Source organism: Drosophila mauritiana, chromosome 3L (assembly GCF_004382145.1).
Source record: "Drosophila mauritiana strain mau12 chromosome 3L, ASM438214v1, whole genome shotgun sequence".
NCBI classification, from domain to species: Eukaryota; Metazoa; Arthropoda; class Insecta; order Diptera; family Drosophilidae; genus Drosophila; species Drosophila mauritiana.
The window spans coordinates 13589926-13604946 of NC_046669.1; the positions used below are offsets into that span (position 1 = coordinate 13589926).

Consider the following 15021-nt stretch of genomic DNA (forward strand, 5'->3'; position numbering starts at 1 on the left):
TTTTTTGTAACATCAGATTGTTCAAATTTAATGATTTTCTTACACAAATTGTGTAGTTATATCTACTTAACACTTATTATAACTAATGGTCTTGTGCTGGGGTCACAGGATGATCATGTATTATTTCTTCAGGTTGTGAAGTCGCAAGTGCTTTTTTAAGCTCTTCTGGGAGAAAAATCCCTCTGGACATTGCGAGCATGGGTGCGGTCGAATCTTGTGGCTTGTGATATGCTTGTCCAGGGTCTTTTTTAAAGCAAACCTGACGTCGCAGTGTGGACATTGGTGCAGCGTTTTTGGCTCATCCGAGTTTTTGTGCGTCTTCTCGTGACCCCGTAAGCTCTGCTGAGTGTCATAGGCTTTGGGACACTGTGAACATTTAAATGGCCGATCATTATTGTCCACGTGCCAAAGGGTATGCTTCATCAGTGACTGATTCGCACTGAAACCCTTTCCGCATTGGTCGCACTTGTAGGGCTTTTCGCCGGTATGGATGCGTAGATGACTCTTCAGGTGATGGTTGTGGGAGAAGGCTTGGCCGCACTCCTCACATTTAAAGGGCTTTATACCCGAATGGGTGCGCTGATGTTTCATCATGTTCGATTTCTCGAAGAATGACTTGTCGCAGTCGGGGCACTTGAACTGGCGATCCCCGTTGTGGACCCGCAAGTGGGTGATCAAATGCTGGTTCTGGACAAATCCCTTGCCGCAGAGCTCACACTTAAAGGGTCGCTCCTCCTTGTGCAGACGACTGTGCAACTTAAGGCCAGAGTTTTTGGCAAAGGTTTGTGGGCAGTCGGGACACTTGTAGGGTCGTTCGCCAGTGTGCCTCTGTATATGGGCCCTAAGATTGCCTCTCGTGTAAAAGGTTTTGTCGCACTGTGGACACTTGTGACCCTTTTCCTCGTCGTGGGTGTGCATATGTGACTTCAGAGTCGGACCATGCGTATAAGCTTTCGGACAGAGGGGGCATTTAAAAGGACGCTCTCCAGTATGACGGCGCCTATGGGTCGTTAGCTGGGCGTTGGTACGAAATCCCCGACCGCAAAAATCGCAGAGGTGCGGCTTTTGTGTATCACCTTGCTCCTTGTGCTTGGCAACGTGCCTTGCCAACGCCTTCTGCGTCGAGTAGCTCACTCCACACTCTGTGCACAGCAGGGATTGATTATTGCCGCCAACCGTTTTGCGCCCTCCGCCGCCGGGAATCCAGGGTTCATCTTGGTCTTCAGTCGAGCCCACTGTCCATTGGTCTGAATCCTCCTCTTCGCTATCAGTATTGTGATTATCATTTTCTTCATCAAAGGCGTCTTCAAATGTCTCCTGAATGGATATTTCATCTTCCGTTTTAATATCGCTCATTGTTACTAAAAGTATATTTAAATTTTAGCAAATTTTAGGCAAGTCTAGAATAGATTTTAGCAGTACAATGGAAGTTCTTGTGAAAGTGGATGACATCGAATAGACCTACTTTCAAAAACTTCTTGCAATGGTTCACTCTCCTGACCATTAGTTGCCTTTCCATCGGTTGGCTCATCGATATCAGTTTTTACATCAGGCCGATTAGCGTCCAATTTGGTTACGTTTGTGTCCAATGGATCCTCGCAACCGACTACCTCGAAGGGTATTAATGGGTTCATAGTACCTCTTCTGCAACGGGATCTACTCAGATTTGAGTTTGATTTGTCGAGCTGGAGGAGCTGGGAAAAGAACTGGAAACTCTTCTCACACTTGTGCCGGAAGTGAAAGGCATTTTGAGCGGCCACCAGGCAGGTAGGACAGATCTTCTGCGGCATTTCATCCCGTTTCACGCGACAGATCTCCGGTAGAATTGAGTTCAACATTTCCCAAATGGGGGGATCAGAGATCTCCGTGGAGAAGAGGTCCACCAGTATGGATGAGTGTTCGGCGCAGGCTCTGCAGTTCTTTCCCATGCTGTCGTCCGCTGACCTTTCCATTTTTCCCGATGATCTCCCAACCACAGAGGCTGGAATTTCAAAAGAATCAACAAATGTTGGGCACTTGCTCTCCTGCCAAGTAGTCAATGTGAACGTATTCGCACAGAGTTGTCAGCTGCATCCGATGATTACTCGATAGTCGATAAGGTTTCATTTGCCACCTCCATTAACGTCGTGAGGTTAACTGTGACTGGGAACAGTTCTGCGGCTTTCAAAACAATGGTGTCGATAGGTAGGATCCTATCATATTAAAATAAATCTAAAAAGTATGTAAATCTATATTAAAGCCTTTAACAATGAAATTAATCAGATCAATTTTAATCGACATATAAATAATTTACAAATCAAGTATAAATTGATGTTTACAAATCAGTCTGTATTATAAAAACTTTTAATTAACATATAATCTTTAACAAGCGTTAATGCAATGATTCTGTTATTTAAGGTTATCATTTTAATATTTAACAATAGTTCACTTTCACTTTCGCTTTCACAGTCACAAGAGTGACTCATCGGCTTAAAAATACCAGTGACTCGCCACGAACTCGCAGATATCGCTCATCTCTATCAGCTTTGAGCAAAATTAGTATCTTGTATTGGCCAAACAGACAAGCGACCGAAGGCCTTTTTGTTGTCGTTTCTGGCAATGATTTAGGTCTTCATCAAGTGTTATTAAGCTAGGCATAAAGTTTCACCCATCGCTGGACATGGATATCCTGGACATCGATGAGGCACTAAAGGATGATTCATATATGTGAGTGAAACACTCCTGTTGTTTCTGTTCCTGTTGTTGTTGCTGCTGCAGCTGCTGCTACTGCTGCTGGCACTTCACAGGCAGAGGCATCGATGCTATAAATACTCATATGCCTGGTACTCCTTGGCAGATTTCTGGCGGATAAGACCCACGACGATGTCTCCAACATATTGCAGCAGTGGAAGACGAACAATCAGCCGCCGTTGCAGCAAACGCACTTGCAGTACAACAACGAGGGTAAGCCTTTTCCACGCATACCGATGCACCCAATCGCACTCAAACATACACACATGTGCAGCTCTTTATGCAGTTGCGCTTTCTAAATCAAATTTGGGTTAAACTGGCGGCTACGTTGACAAAGTTCAAGTCGCATGTGGGCAGCATTACTTGGCCAGTAGTTACCGTTGTCTTTCAAAGTGGCCGATTGCCATAATTGGCAACAGCGCCAATGTTATTGTTACGGTAATTAATCAAGTCTCAAAACGCACACACACACACGCGCTCCCATTGCAAACAGCTGTGCGTGGTACGGCAATAATATTGAAGGAAAAAAACTGGCTATGCTAATATGGCAAGAATCTCGCATTATACGCAAACATTATTATATAAATCCAAGTTACTTCCTGCCCAGCCAGCGAAAGTCAATCAAGCAATACAGAAATAAACTATTTGGGCACAATTAAATAAACAATTACCACCGAACTACAGACCAGGATCAAAAATCGATTAGGCGATTTAATTTGAGCGAAATGTTGTCATGCTGAGCTAATCTTAATGATTTTCCAAAGTGGAATGCAAGAATTCCAAATATTGCTGGAAATTCGATCAACAATGCAATTATAAGTTTAATAAAACTATTTACAACAAAGTTCATGCTTAATAGTCATACCTCTAAACGTATGCAGTAGTTAAACTCAGCATAGATACATATTTTAAATACTTTGAATAATATATACAAAATATTATTTTAGCGATAACAATAGTAGAAGTGGAAGAACGAAAATTACATTTTACTGGCATTTATCCAGTAAGTTAAAAAATTAGCTAAATACTAACCTAACGGTAAAATATCAAATAGTGTGCTGAACACATCCAGTGCTTTTGCATAGCGTCCTTTGGATCTTTACTAACACTGAATAAATGGTAAACTCGCGGAGATTGCTAGTAATGTGGACGGAATTTAACTACTGAGTTCATTTTCTCAAATAAATTTGTACTTTTACTAGTTTCTTGAAAACTTCGCGATGCGAATCTTTGACAACTTCAAATCCCACGAGCCGGGCAGCCGCCTGAGCGTAAACCTCAAAAAGCACGTGAATCCACAGTCGCCGCTTGCCGATCTGCGAAATAATCTGAATGAGAAAAGTAAAATTCGAGAATATGCACAAAAGCTGATTACAAATGAGCAACAAATGGGATCCATGCTGGACACGATCTCTTCCACCGAAGAGGACCACCGCGTTGCCACTGTGACCGGATGGTCTACGGTGTACATCGCCAACTGCGCCGGCGTTTCCAATTCTTCCATTTTTGTGGCGCTCAAGTGGGTGATGATGCCCATTAAGGTGAAGATATTCAACTTCAAGCGAAGTGGACCGGAAGATGATATGGCACGTGGACAATTTCTGGTGGACAACCTGTTAAGCGCAAATCGCTTAAAACGCTTGCAAGATGAAGTAGCAGTTATAAACACGTGCCAGAAAATCGAGGTGCGTGTCACACCCGGTCTGCCCAAATCGGTGATGGGTACCCAGATAACAGAGGAATTTACAACTGCCGTGGAGGTGGCCCTTAGATCACGCTACGAGGTGGCTTCACGCACCTTAGATCTATCCAGGTTCCACGCCAGTCCGGAGTTGGCTGTGCACTTTTGTCCGCTGCATGTGGTCAAGCTGCTAGAAACCGTGCTAGTTCTATCGAGCCATATATTTCCCCATGTGACCGGCATAGTACTGAGCAACAATTATTTGTGCTCCCTGAAAGCCTTTGCTGGAAATTCCCAAAGTTTTGCCAGCCTAGAGCGATTGGACATAAGCGCAAACAGGATTCAAGATTTGGGAGAACTCAATTACATCAACAAGCTGAGTTGCAAGACGATCTTTTTGGCAGGAAATGGTTTGGCCAAGCAATGCGTGGACGTCATTCGAAAAATGCTACCCCAGTTGAAAAATGTTCATGGTTGCGTGCAGTTGGGGGAAAGTACAGAAGCTGTTGATAATCTTCCGAAGTTTCAACAACTTCAAGGCGGTGGAACTAATGGTTTAGAGTTTTGCCAACGCTTCATAAGCTTATACTACACTATCTTTGACGATACCGAAAAGCGTTTCAAACTTAAGAAGTACTACGACGACCAAGCCATGTTCTCGCTTAGCGTGCCGGTACAACTAAATTATGTCTACGGCTACAAGCTGTACAACAGAAACCAGAAGCACCAGCACTCCTCGTTTGCGCAAAACGCCAAGCTGCAAGTGGGTAGCGCTGAGCTACTTCTCGCTTTAAGCCGCTTGCCTTTGATGCTTACAGACTTACAGAATGTAGGGCTAGACATCCAGGTGTTCACTTCGAGTCTACGCATCTTTACGTTGACGGGATACTTTGAGGAGACATCATCGGATACTCTGAAACCACGACGCTTTCAGCGCACATTTGTATTGCAAACTCTCAACAGGCCAGGCTGGTTGATAACCAACGACATGCTGTGCATAACTTCGACTATGCCGGAGCCAAAAGAATCAATTATATTTAAACCACAAACTAATTTGATAAATACCGACCCGTCGGTAAAAAAAATAAATAAACCTGCAGCGACAGTTGTAAAGACATTGCACATCAAAACTAAGGCTAAAAAGAAAGTCCAAATTTCTAGCCCCCTTTTAGGTGAAGAGCTGAATCCTCTTAATCAGGCAGTGAAGAAAATAAGCCTTTCAGATTCCCAGATGGACCATCTTCCCATTGAGAACTTCAACGATATGCCACCACTAGTACCCATTGGTCCATTGACTACCAACCGAAATTCTTTGGACGAGGAAATGGAGGATATTTTACTGGCCGATGAGAATAGCTTTGAACTGGACATAATGTTTGGATGCAATGACCTTTAAATATGAACAAAAGATAAATGAAACAAATCAAACAAATAGCTTTAAGAAACCTTGCACCTATCGGTTAAGACACCATACATTACTATTCATTACTTTAACGAGTGCAGAACTCAAGGATCTAATTTATTTTTAAACTTTTTTATTTACAAAAGCCTTCAAACACAATTCTAAAACCTTTACTCGCCCAAAGCGTAGAAATCTGGATTTCGTAAGTACAAATAAGCAATTGCAAATTAAAGTGTATATTACAGTATCTTTTTTTTTCAGAGTCAAAATGGAGCGGGAAATGACAGCGGTGTTGGAACCGGGGCGGTCGCGAGTACCCCAGCAATGCTCCAGCTGGAAATTGGCGGTCTTGTCACGACGAACATGCACAAATCCTTCCTGCAAGACACCTCACCGCCGTCTTCCATCTGCTCCTCCATGAACACTGAACGGATGAACAATTCGCTTATCACCTCAGCAGACTTTACGAACTTGAACTTCCTTCAATCCACAATTGGTCTTGAGCAGGATCCAAACCTTACCACTACGCTTACCAACCAGTCAACTGATAACATGGGAATCGGCGGTAGCATAGGCGGATATACGCTCAGTGACATGATCCGGGATCGGAAGGCGCTGGAGTCGCTGACCATGTGTGAGGACGATGGGACTCTTATCAAAGACTCGCACATCGGGCAAATTGACGAAATATCGTTGACACTGAGCAAAACGGCTTCCGGCTGCAGCACAATGGACAACAGCACAGACAGTATGTCCATTCCCCTGGCCGCAGATCGAACGATGCCAGTTGTAATGCCGGCAGTTTGTCCTGCCCTACAGCGTACCATGATTTTGGGGGAGGAGATGATCGGCGACACCACTTTTAACCTCGTGGATAGCCTTACAACTTCTGCGCTGCAATCGGAGTCTGAGTCTCTGCCAGTAGATGGAAACGCGACATTCAAAAGACCCACTGCGAGTGCTACTACAGCGGACGAGACCCAGGTGCTAACAGGTAGGCAGATGAATACTACCTTCACTGACGGTTGCAACACTCCTGAGGGCCGCTGTGAAACGCCCGAAAATATTGACAGGAAGCTGGCCTTGCTCACCATGGAATCCTCCACACCACTTACAACAAACATGCGCTCCCACTGCTACCACAATAACAACAATAATAACAAGGCAGGATATACCCCTACCCTAAAGGGAAGGGGGGATATGAACCTGTCCCCAATTGTTGGCGCCACACCGCAAAAACCTACTGGCACAGCACCAGGGCGATTAAACAACACTTTTGAGCCCGTGGCAAAAACAGCTCCGTTCAACGGCGAGAAGTTCGTGCTGGACACCATGGAGCTTTTGGAGCAGATCGAACAGCCGCTGGATGGCACTTACAACCTGCAAATGTCTGAACAGCACAGGCAGATGCAATGCGTCATGGACTTGGCTGAGGCGGAAGTGGAGATGCTGGCCCAGCAAGGCGACGAAGAGCAATTCGAGAACATGCTTGCCGAGCTGGGCAAGGTGAATACGCTAAACGAGGAGCAACTGAAGATGCAAAAGTCTCTAGACACCATCAAACGGCGCTTCCATAGAGAAGAGACGGAGGCAGAGGAGCGTGAAGAGGAATTGCCGCAGTCGGCAGCCGAAAAGGTGGACACCCCAGTTCTAAATCAGAGCCACTCCAGCAGCAACAGCAGCGGCAGTGGTGGCGAACGGCTGCTCAGTCGCCGAAGTCGTCTCTACGACGATGTCAACCTTAGTGCAATGCACGGCAGTAATGGAAGTTCGACCAGCACCAACTCTGCCTCATTCATCGTCCAGCGTAGAGATATGCCACAAGTGGAGCAGCCTGCACCAGATCCTGATCCCGAACCAGCGGAAGAGCCTCCAAAGTCACAGGTGGCAGCAGAGACTGATCCGTCAAGCTATAAGCTGCCGGAGCGAAGAGAGCGGGATCGCGATCGCTTCAAGACCATTAAGATTTCGAAAGAAATGCGACTGCAGCAGGAGATTATTGTGCCTTGTATAGACGATGAACCACAGCAACTCGAGGACGAGCAAAAGCAATTAGTAGAAGATGTTCGGTACGAGGAGGATCAGCGACAGGGTTCACCACCGGGTCGACTTTCTCGTCGAGATCAGACTACAGCACTTAGCAACAACGCAGATGCTAGTGCGAGTAACTATCTGACCTACAAAAAACCCAAGGAAAAGAGCCTTATCCAACGACGTCCGCAGCAGCAGGAAGCGCCTTTACCAGCCGAGCCAGCGCCTGCGTCGACTCTTCCCCAACCGCGTTCCTTGTCCAGGCCTCGCTACATCAGTGGTCTGCAGAAGTTTACTACTGTAAGTAAGGCAACTTCAGCCGGAGCGGGATTAAACGCCACTCCAGCCGCTGCTATGCCGACTACTGTTACAGTGCCGGCCAACGGTAACGGGGAGCTGAAGAGCCCTATGGGTATTAAGTCCAAATCGTTCCACAATTTGTCCTCCACGATGAGCAGCGTTGGCTCTGGAGCCCTGCCAAGACCTAGTTTGGGTGGTGGACTGCGGCGTCCCAGTGCGCAGCCCAGCAAGCTTATGAGCGGATTGCGTGGACCGACTCAAGCCCAAGAGGTTAGTTTCAAAACAATTTTTCCTATCGACATGTTTAATTTATATCTTTTTTACTTTTCAGGATGACTCCGCTGTATTTAAAGTACCCAAATTGGTGAGTGGGCTGCGTGCTCCTGGCCTTGCCCCAAAACGAGTAGGAGCTAATGGTTTAGCTCGTCCTTCGTCCGGATATTACAGTCTGAGTGTTAAGACGGCACCAGAGGCAGACACTCCTGAGGTTAGTCAGTGCAAGATTTAGCTTTTGTGCTTAGTTATAAATAAAATTGGGAACTGCTAATCTCGGTGCTAAATATTTCAGAGCCTCTCTTCAGCTTCTTCGCGTGGCAGCCTCTATGGCCACAAGGACTCCGGTAGAACCGTCAACGGCGGAAATGTTCCTCAACAGAATCCACAGCAAACCTTCGACATGCAGGCGCTCACCTCTAAGCTGACCCAGGTGACCACGGGAGCGACCGGCATACCAAAGCCCTCGGGGTTGAGACCACCATCGCAAATAAAGCGTAGCGGTCTGCCGCGACCTTCCAGCATTGTTAGGCGCTGAGAGCTGATCACTTTCTACGCCGCCGATTGTATGCATATGTCACATCCCCGCCTGAACCGACTTTCCATGTTATCAGTAAAATAGTGTATTCTTTTTGTACTTTGTGTTTAGCTCTATTTTTGTGTTTGTCATCCCAGCATAGATGCTCATCTTGCCTAGTGATTTCAAGGCACTAGCAACTATGATTTTGAATTAATATTACGACAAATTGTGCATTTAGTTGAACGATACAGAAATAGAGAACTTGGCGACTTGTAAAACAATTACGCACTCCCAGAACCGCATACATTTATATATAGAACAAATACATCAACACGAACTTTGCCTTACGAACCATAATAAAAAACAAACGATTTAGGGGAAGAGAAAGAGAAGATTTAAGCGAGAAATAATAACGATAATGAATTGATAATAACTGTATATTTTTGTAAAGCGATGCAAAAATTCTACGAACGTTATTTTTTGTTGACGCACGGAGTGAAGCGGCAAAGCAAGCAAGCAAATCGAATAAATATTACTAAATAACGAATATACAATAAGATCCTGCTCAGTGGCCACTAAACCACAAAAAAAAGGAACGAATGAAACCAAACTAAAATTGATAGTAACTGATAAGAGTATTGAGAAACGTGTTAAAAATCGAACTTACAATATTATCTATTATTATCGCATATATATACAAATACAAAAAAATAAACGATAGCAATATACATTGACTCATCAGATACTTAGACCAGAAGGTTAATGACCTGTTTATATTTTGCTATTGCTAGTTCTGAAACGAAAATGATCATACTTGTAATTTCATGAGGTGCACAGTATATTACAATTCCCTTTGTATCCTAATGAAAATTATAAACTTCGGCTCTGCTGATGTGCTATATACATACATATTATATAGATTTTTGTAAACACTCTGAAAAATTCAGTTTTCAGTTATTTTCGGTTGCCAAATTGAAAAGTGAAACTAAACTTTTGTTAGTTACCATCGAAAAATGTCTTAATAAATCTATGCCGTACTGGTCAAAAATGAAATCCTAAAGATCTTCAATCTATTGAAGCCTTTGTCCATCACACATGCATATCCTAAGTTAAGTTAAGTACGCATTGTTTAACCCTAGTTATTAGAATTAGTTTAATCTGTAAGCACCCTTCTATAGGGACAAGTATTGTTTCACTCTCATCAACTAACCAATAACCATATAACTAACCCCAAGCCTCTATTTTGTATCCTAGCGCTAACCCATTAAGCTTTAATCCTATTCGGTGATGATTTGCATGGATCGAATTTAGTTAGCTACTAAGACTAGTATGGATTATTATTTTTGCTAACGCTTTCATATGAGCCTTACAATGCATCGGGTCAGATCCGTGTGGTTTTCCCAGTATCAAGTTAAGAATGAAACCGTTCCAGCAAGTCTCTTTTTTGACCAAGCCAGACTTTCAAAAATAAAACCCAAGAGATTTGTGCTAAACATTATCAACGTTTCTTTTATTGAGTTTTATCCATTGAACTTGCAGATGCCCCACTTGCAATTGCTCACGGTGTTCGAGGCGGGACGACACCAGTTGTTCTTCCAGGAACAGAAGACCACCTTGTAAGCCACCTCAGGAGCTGCGGTGGTGGTCGCCGTGGCGTTCAATGGTGCTGTCGTTGTGGTGGCTGGTACCACATAGATCACTCGCCGCTTGAATCCCGATGCCGCCTGGAAAAGAACGATTGCAGCCAAAAGACAGATCACAAAGTACTTCATCGTTGTTATTCTTTAAATGGTCCAGCAGTTAATAGTTCGAAACCTCTCAGGTGGGACATTTATATGGCACACCATTCAATGTATGTAAGTTTCTAGTTGTGTGTCAAGAAATACAGAACATATGTTTGGAAGGTCAAGAGTCTGGGGGTTTGGTATTAGTAGAATATCATCGAACAATATCGATGAAAAACCTTGACTTTGGCAGGTATACTTGCTTTTATTGTTTGTATATTAACACAGATATTCGGAAGTAGTGCAGTTTCTTAAATATATGTATACCACTAATTTCTGTAAGATTTCAGCTATTGATTTTAGACTTATTACCTTGTGGTTTAATTTAGAATGTATTGTCTATTGTTCGTGGTTATCAGACTGAAGAGATTTTCTTTAGTTATCTATCTTATGAGTTCTGTTTTCGGTGACGTACTAGTAGTAGTAGCTGTTACTAGATGAAGATCAAAACACGGCCAGGTGAGAATATTTAATCAATCTCGCAACCGAATAATTCCGATGCTATGTTGCAGAGCATCGTCGATGATCGAACTATTTTGGCAAGGGATCGGATCGGTTGTCGCAACACTCGGGCTGTCAGTTCTCTGGTGGCATTCGTGGCGCGTGCATCTTGCATTCTTATATATTATATATATATATATATATGAAATATACATAGCTGGTTCGAGAATACCCAAGAAAGAGCACTATAAGGCGAAGTTGGTAGCAGGCAGGATCAATAGGATTTCATCGTGGCAACCTGAGGACAAACGGAAGACGCTGTGGAGCTGCAAAGAGAAAAGGCGCTCGAATTCTTCCGAGTCCTGACCTTTGTGCTACTCTTCCTGATCATCTCCCTATATCTATATCGTTTCGCATTCTAAAGGACCAGCGCTGACTGCCTGGGGTATTTGGGTGAGGATCTCGAGTCCGTTGTGTAACCAGACCAAATGGGGAGACAGTGATTCTAATTTCATTTTCGATTTCTATTCCGTTTCGGCTCGCCTTATTCTCGTTCTCGATCTCTCGGCGGGACCTTGGACGCGGTGGTGGGGTCTAATTAAAGCCACAGCCGAGATGCCCAAATTACCAGCGGTTGGCATTGATCTTGGTACCACGTACTCGTGTGTCGGTGTCTTTCAGCATGGCAAGGTGGAGATCATCGCCAACGACCAGGGCAATCGCACCACGCCCAGCTATGTGGCTTTCACGGAGTCGGAGCGTCTGATCGGCGATGCGGCCAAGAACCAGGTGGCCATGAATCCCAACAACACGATCTTCGGTGAGTATCGTTCGCATTGTCCCTGCCACAGATCTTAGTTGATCTCTGCCTGGGTCTCGATCTCTCGCCATGATCACTTTTAATTACTGGCAACATTTTCATGAATGAACTGTGCGCATATTTTCTTTATTATCTCGCTTTCGAGTTTATTTTAAGAAATTCTCACTCACTGGCGCCAAAAAATGCATTTCACTCCCAATGCGAGAGAAAATCTCGCCTCCCGCTGAAATCCATATCCACTCCCCGTTGGTTTCTTCCCTTATCCATTTGGTCTAGTGACACCTCCACTTGTTGTGTCAGTTCTTTCGGCCTGTTTTCCCGCCACCCGTGGCGTGTCTATGATGCGGATTCTCATCATCCCAATGGCATTTAAAGCTAGGTCCGTGCCAACAAAAACTTTTGCCATGTTTATTGGCATCATTTGTGTTGGCCAAATAAATGAAAATAGGTCTCAGTGCAAGTTGTTATGGATTGTCAGAAATGTTTGCTTTCGCATAAATATTTTTAATGCTGCCTGTGGAATGTCGCATATTTTTCTCAACAATGTTTTCTGAAAATCGAATCGAATATATTTTAAATAGTTTTCTCAACAAGAGTTTCCAAAAATCCAAGCTACTGAAAATATGGAAATAATAAAAGTAGATTCGTTTGAGTATTTGTTTGTTTAGCCATGATCCTGAGTAATTTAGGTACTTCAAAAAGTTAAAATTATACCCTTCAAATCTTAAATATATAATCTTAAATATTTCTAAAATTTTTCTTTCGAATTCAAAGACTTTAATTCCAAACTATCCCGAACATTCTAACCAAACCAAAATTAGTCAATTTGTCAACTATTATTTCTTTTCATTTATGTTAATAGTATTCTAGCATTCGTTTAGTCGTTTCTCTAAACATTTTCCATGCACCCATCCAAAAGATTTGCTGAGCAGATCTAATGCAAGCCTTCTTTCTATTTTTTGTACTTTCATTTCAGTCTCAGGGTCCGTATAGAAATCCTCACAGAAAGCCCAGACCTGCCCAGAAACACAAAACAAGCCCAAAATTCCAGACACACAATGCCACATATTTATTATCCCAACACACCCCGTATATGTTAGCTAATAAAGTAAATATGTTGTCCAAGTGCGCTGATGTTGTTTCATTGGATTCTGATCGAGTGATTCTGACTTGCAGATGCCAAGCGGCTGATTGGCCGCCGTTTCGACGACGCCACCGTTCAGTCGGACATGAAACATTGGCCCTTCGAGGTGTTCGCCGAGAACGGAAAGCCCCGCATCCGGGTGGAGTACAAGGGCGAACGGAAGAGCTTCTATCCGGAGGAGGTGTCCTCGATGGTGCTGACGAAAATGCGAGAGACCGCGGAGGCCTATTTGGGCGGCTCGGTGACAGATGCGGTGGTCACCGTTCCGGCGTACTTCAACGACTCCCAGCGCCAGGCCACCAAGGATGCGGGTGCCATTGCGGGATTGAATGTCCTTCGCATTATCAACGAACCAACGGCGGCGGCCATAGCCTACGGCTTGGATAAGCAGGGCACCAGCGAACGAAATGTGCTGATCTTCGACCTTGGTGGTGGTACCTTCGACGTATCCGTGCTGACTATCGAGGATGGCATCTTCGAGGTGAAGGCCACCGCTGGCGACACCCATCTCGGCGGCGAGGACTTCGATAACCGACTGGTAAACCACTTCGTACAGGAGTTTCAGCGCAAACATAAGAAGGATCTTGGCCAGAACAAGCGGGCTTTGAGGCGCCTCCGCACCGCCTGCGAAAGGGCAAAACGCACCCTCTCCTCGTCCACGCAGGCCAGCATCGAGATCGATTCCCTCTTTGAGGGAGTCGACTTCTACACCTCGGTGACACGAGCCCGCTTCGAAGAGTTGAATGGCGATCTGTTCCGTGGTACCATGGAACCGGTGGCCAAGGCGCTGCGTGATGCCAAGATGGACAAGGGCCAGATACACGACATCGTCCTTGTGGGTGGCTCCACCAGGATTCCCAAAGTGCAACGCCTGCTGCAGGACTTTTTCAACGGCAAGGATCTAAACAAGTCCATCAATCCCGACGAGGCGGTGGCTTATGGTGCTGCAGTGCAGGCGGCCATCCTCAATGGCGATACATCGGAGGCAGTGCAGGATCTGCTCCTGCTGGATGTCACTCCTCTGTCTCTGGGTATTGAGACCGCTGGTGGAGTGATGACCACGCTGATTAAGAGGAACACCACCATACCCACCAAGCAAACGCAAATCTTTACCACTTATGCGGACAACCAGCCAGGTGTGCTTATCCAGGTGTTCGAGGGTGAGCGGGCGATGACGCGGGATAACAACAGCCTGGGTAAGTTTGAACTCTCCGCAATTCCACCGGCTCCACGCGGAGTGCCCCAGGTGGAGGTAACGTTTGACATTGATGCCAATGGAATACTCAATGTGACGGCACTGGAGAAGTCGACGGGAAAGGAGAACCGGATCACCATCACCAATGACAAGGGCCGTCTCTCCAAGGAGGACATCGAGCGGATGGTCAATGATGCGGAGGCTTATCGCCAGGCGGATGAGCAGCAACGCGACCGCATCAATGCCAAGAATCAGCTGGAGTCGTACTGCTTCCAGCTGCGCTCCACTCTGGACGATGAGAATCTGAGCAGCCGCTTTAGTCCCGCGGATCGGGAGACCATCCAGCAGCGGTCTAGTGAAACAATTGCCTGGTTGGATGCCAACCAACTGGCCGAACGGCAGGAGTTCGAGCACAGGCAGCAGGAACTGGAGAGGATCTGCAGTCCGATCATCACGAGGTTGTACCAGGGCGCTGGAATGGCACCACCTCCAACTGCCGGAGGCTCCAATCCAGGACCAACTGGCGGCTCGGGTCCCACCATCGAGGAGGTTGATTAGTGAAGTAGAATTTTACTTTGGGTTCCCCAGTTTGATTTTAAAATTGTTTAAAATGCCCAGCATCTCGAAAATTCTTATTCACCTCTAAAATCTTTCGTAAATAAATTTACAGTCTTCTAATTTCTACATTTTACACGGGCTC

The 15021-nt window shown here is 45.1% G+C and overlaps 5 protein-coding genes across 6 annotated transcripts; 3 read left to right on the forward strand and 2 right to left on the reverse strand.

The window, feature by feature from the left end:
• Position 1: 1 nt before the first annotated feature.
• LOC117139291 (zinc finger protein 883) lies at positions 2-2063 on the reverse strand (the record flags this gene model as incomplete). The annotated part of the gene is made up of 2 exons (XM_033301521.1): positions 2-1361; positions 1466-2063. Coding segments are annotated over 2 exons (1839 nt in total), but the record flags the coding sequence as incomplete, so codon positions are not given.
• A 459-nt stretch (positions 2064-2522) lies between these two features.
• On the forward strand, positions 2523-10405 carry LOC117141740. The gene is made up of 6 exons (XM_033305360.1): positions 2523-2706; positions 2837-2943; positions 5960-6015; positions 6075-8414; positions 8476-8631; positions 8713-10405. The coding sequence occupies exons 1-6, from the start codon at positions 2660-2662 to the stop codon at positions 8953-8955; spliced, it is 2949 nt and encodes a 982-aa protein (XP_033161251.1). The 5' UTR covers positions 2523-2659; the 3' UTR covers positions 8956-10405.
• LOC117141744 (nuclear RNA export factor 1) lies at positions 3638-5953 on the forward strand. Its single transcript, XM_033305367.1, has one exon. It carries the CDS (start codon positions 3951-3953, stop codon positions 5805-5807), a length of 1857 nt encoding a protein of 618 aa, XP_033161258.1. The 5' UTR covers positions 3638-3950; the 3' UTR covers positions 5808-5953.
• Positions 10406-10430: 25 nt separating the features above from the next.
• Positions 10431-11234, reverse strand: LOC117141745. Its single transcript, XM_033305368.1, has one exon. It carries the CDS (start codon positions 10707-10709, stop codon positions 10458-10460), a length of 252 nt encoding a protein of 83 aa, XP_033161259.1. The 5' UTR covers positions 10710-11234; the 3' UTR covers positions 10431-10457.
• A 60-nt stretch (positions 11235-11294) lies between these two features.
• LOC117141743 (heat shock 70 kDa protein cognate 1) lies at positions 11295-14988 on the forward strand. 2 transcript variants are annotated; one of them, XM_033305366.1, is made up of 3 exons: positions 11295-11615; positions 11773-11982; positions 13159-14988. In XM_033305366.1, exons 2-3 carry the CDS (start codon positions 11778-11780, stop codon positions 14877-14879), a joined length of 1926 nt encoding a protein of 641 aa, XP_033161257.1. In that variant the 5' UTR covers positions 11295-11615; positions 11773-11777; the 3' UTR covers positions 14880-14988. The 2 variants fall into 2 exon arrangements, with proteins under 2 accessions (XP_033161257.1, XP_033161255.1); XM_033305364.1 differs by having other exon boundaries at positions 11296-11615; positions 11767-11982; positions 13159-14986.
• The last annotated feature ends 33 nt before the right edge of the window (positions 14989-15021 follow it).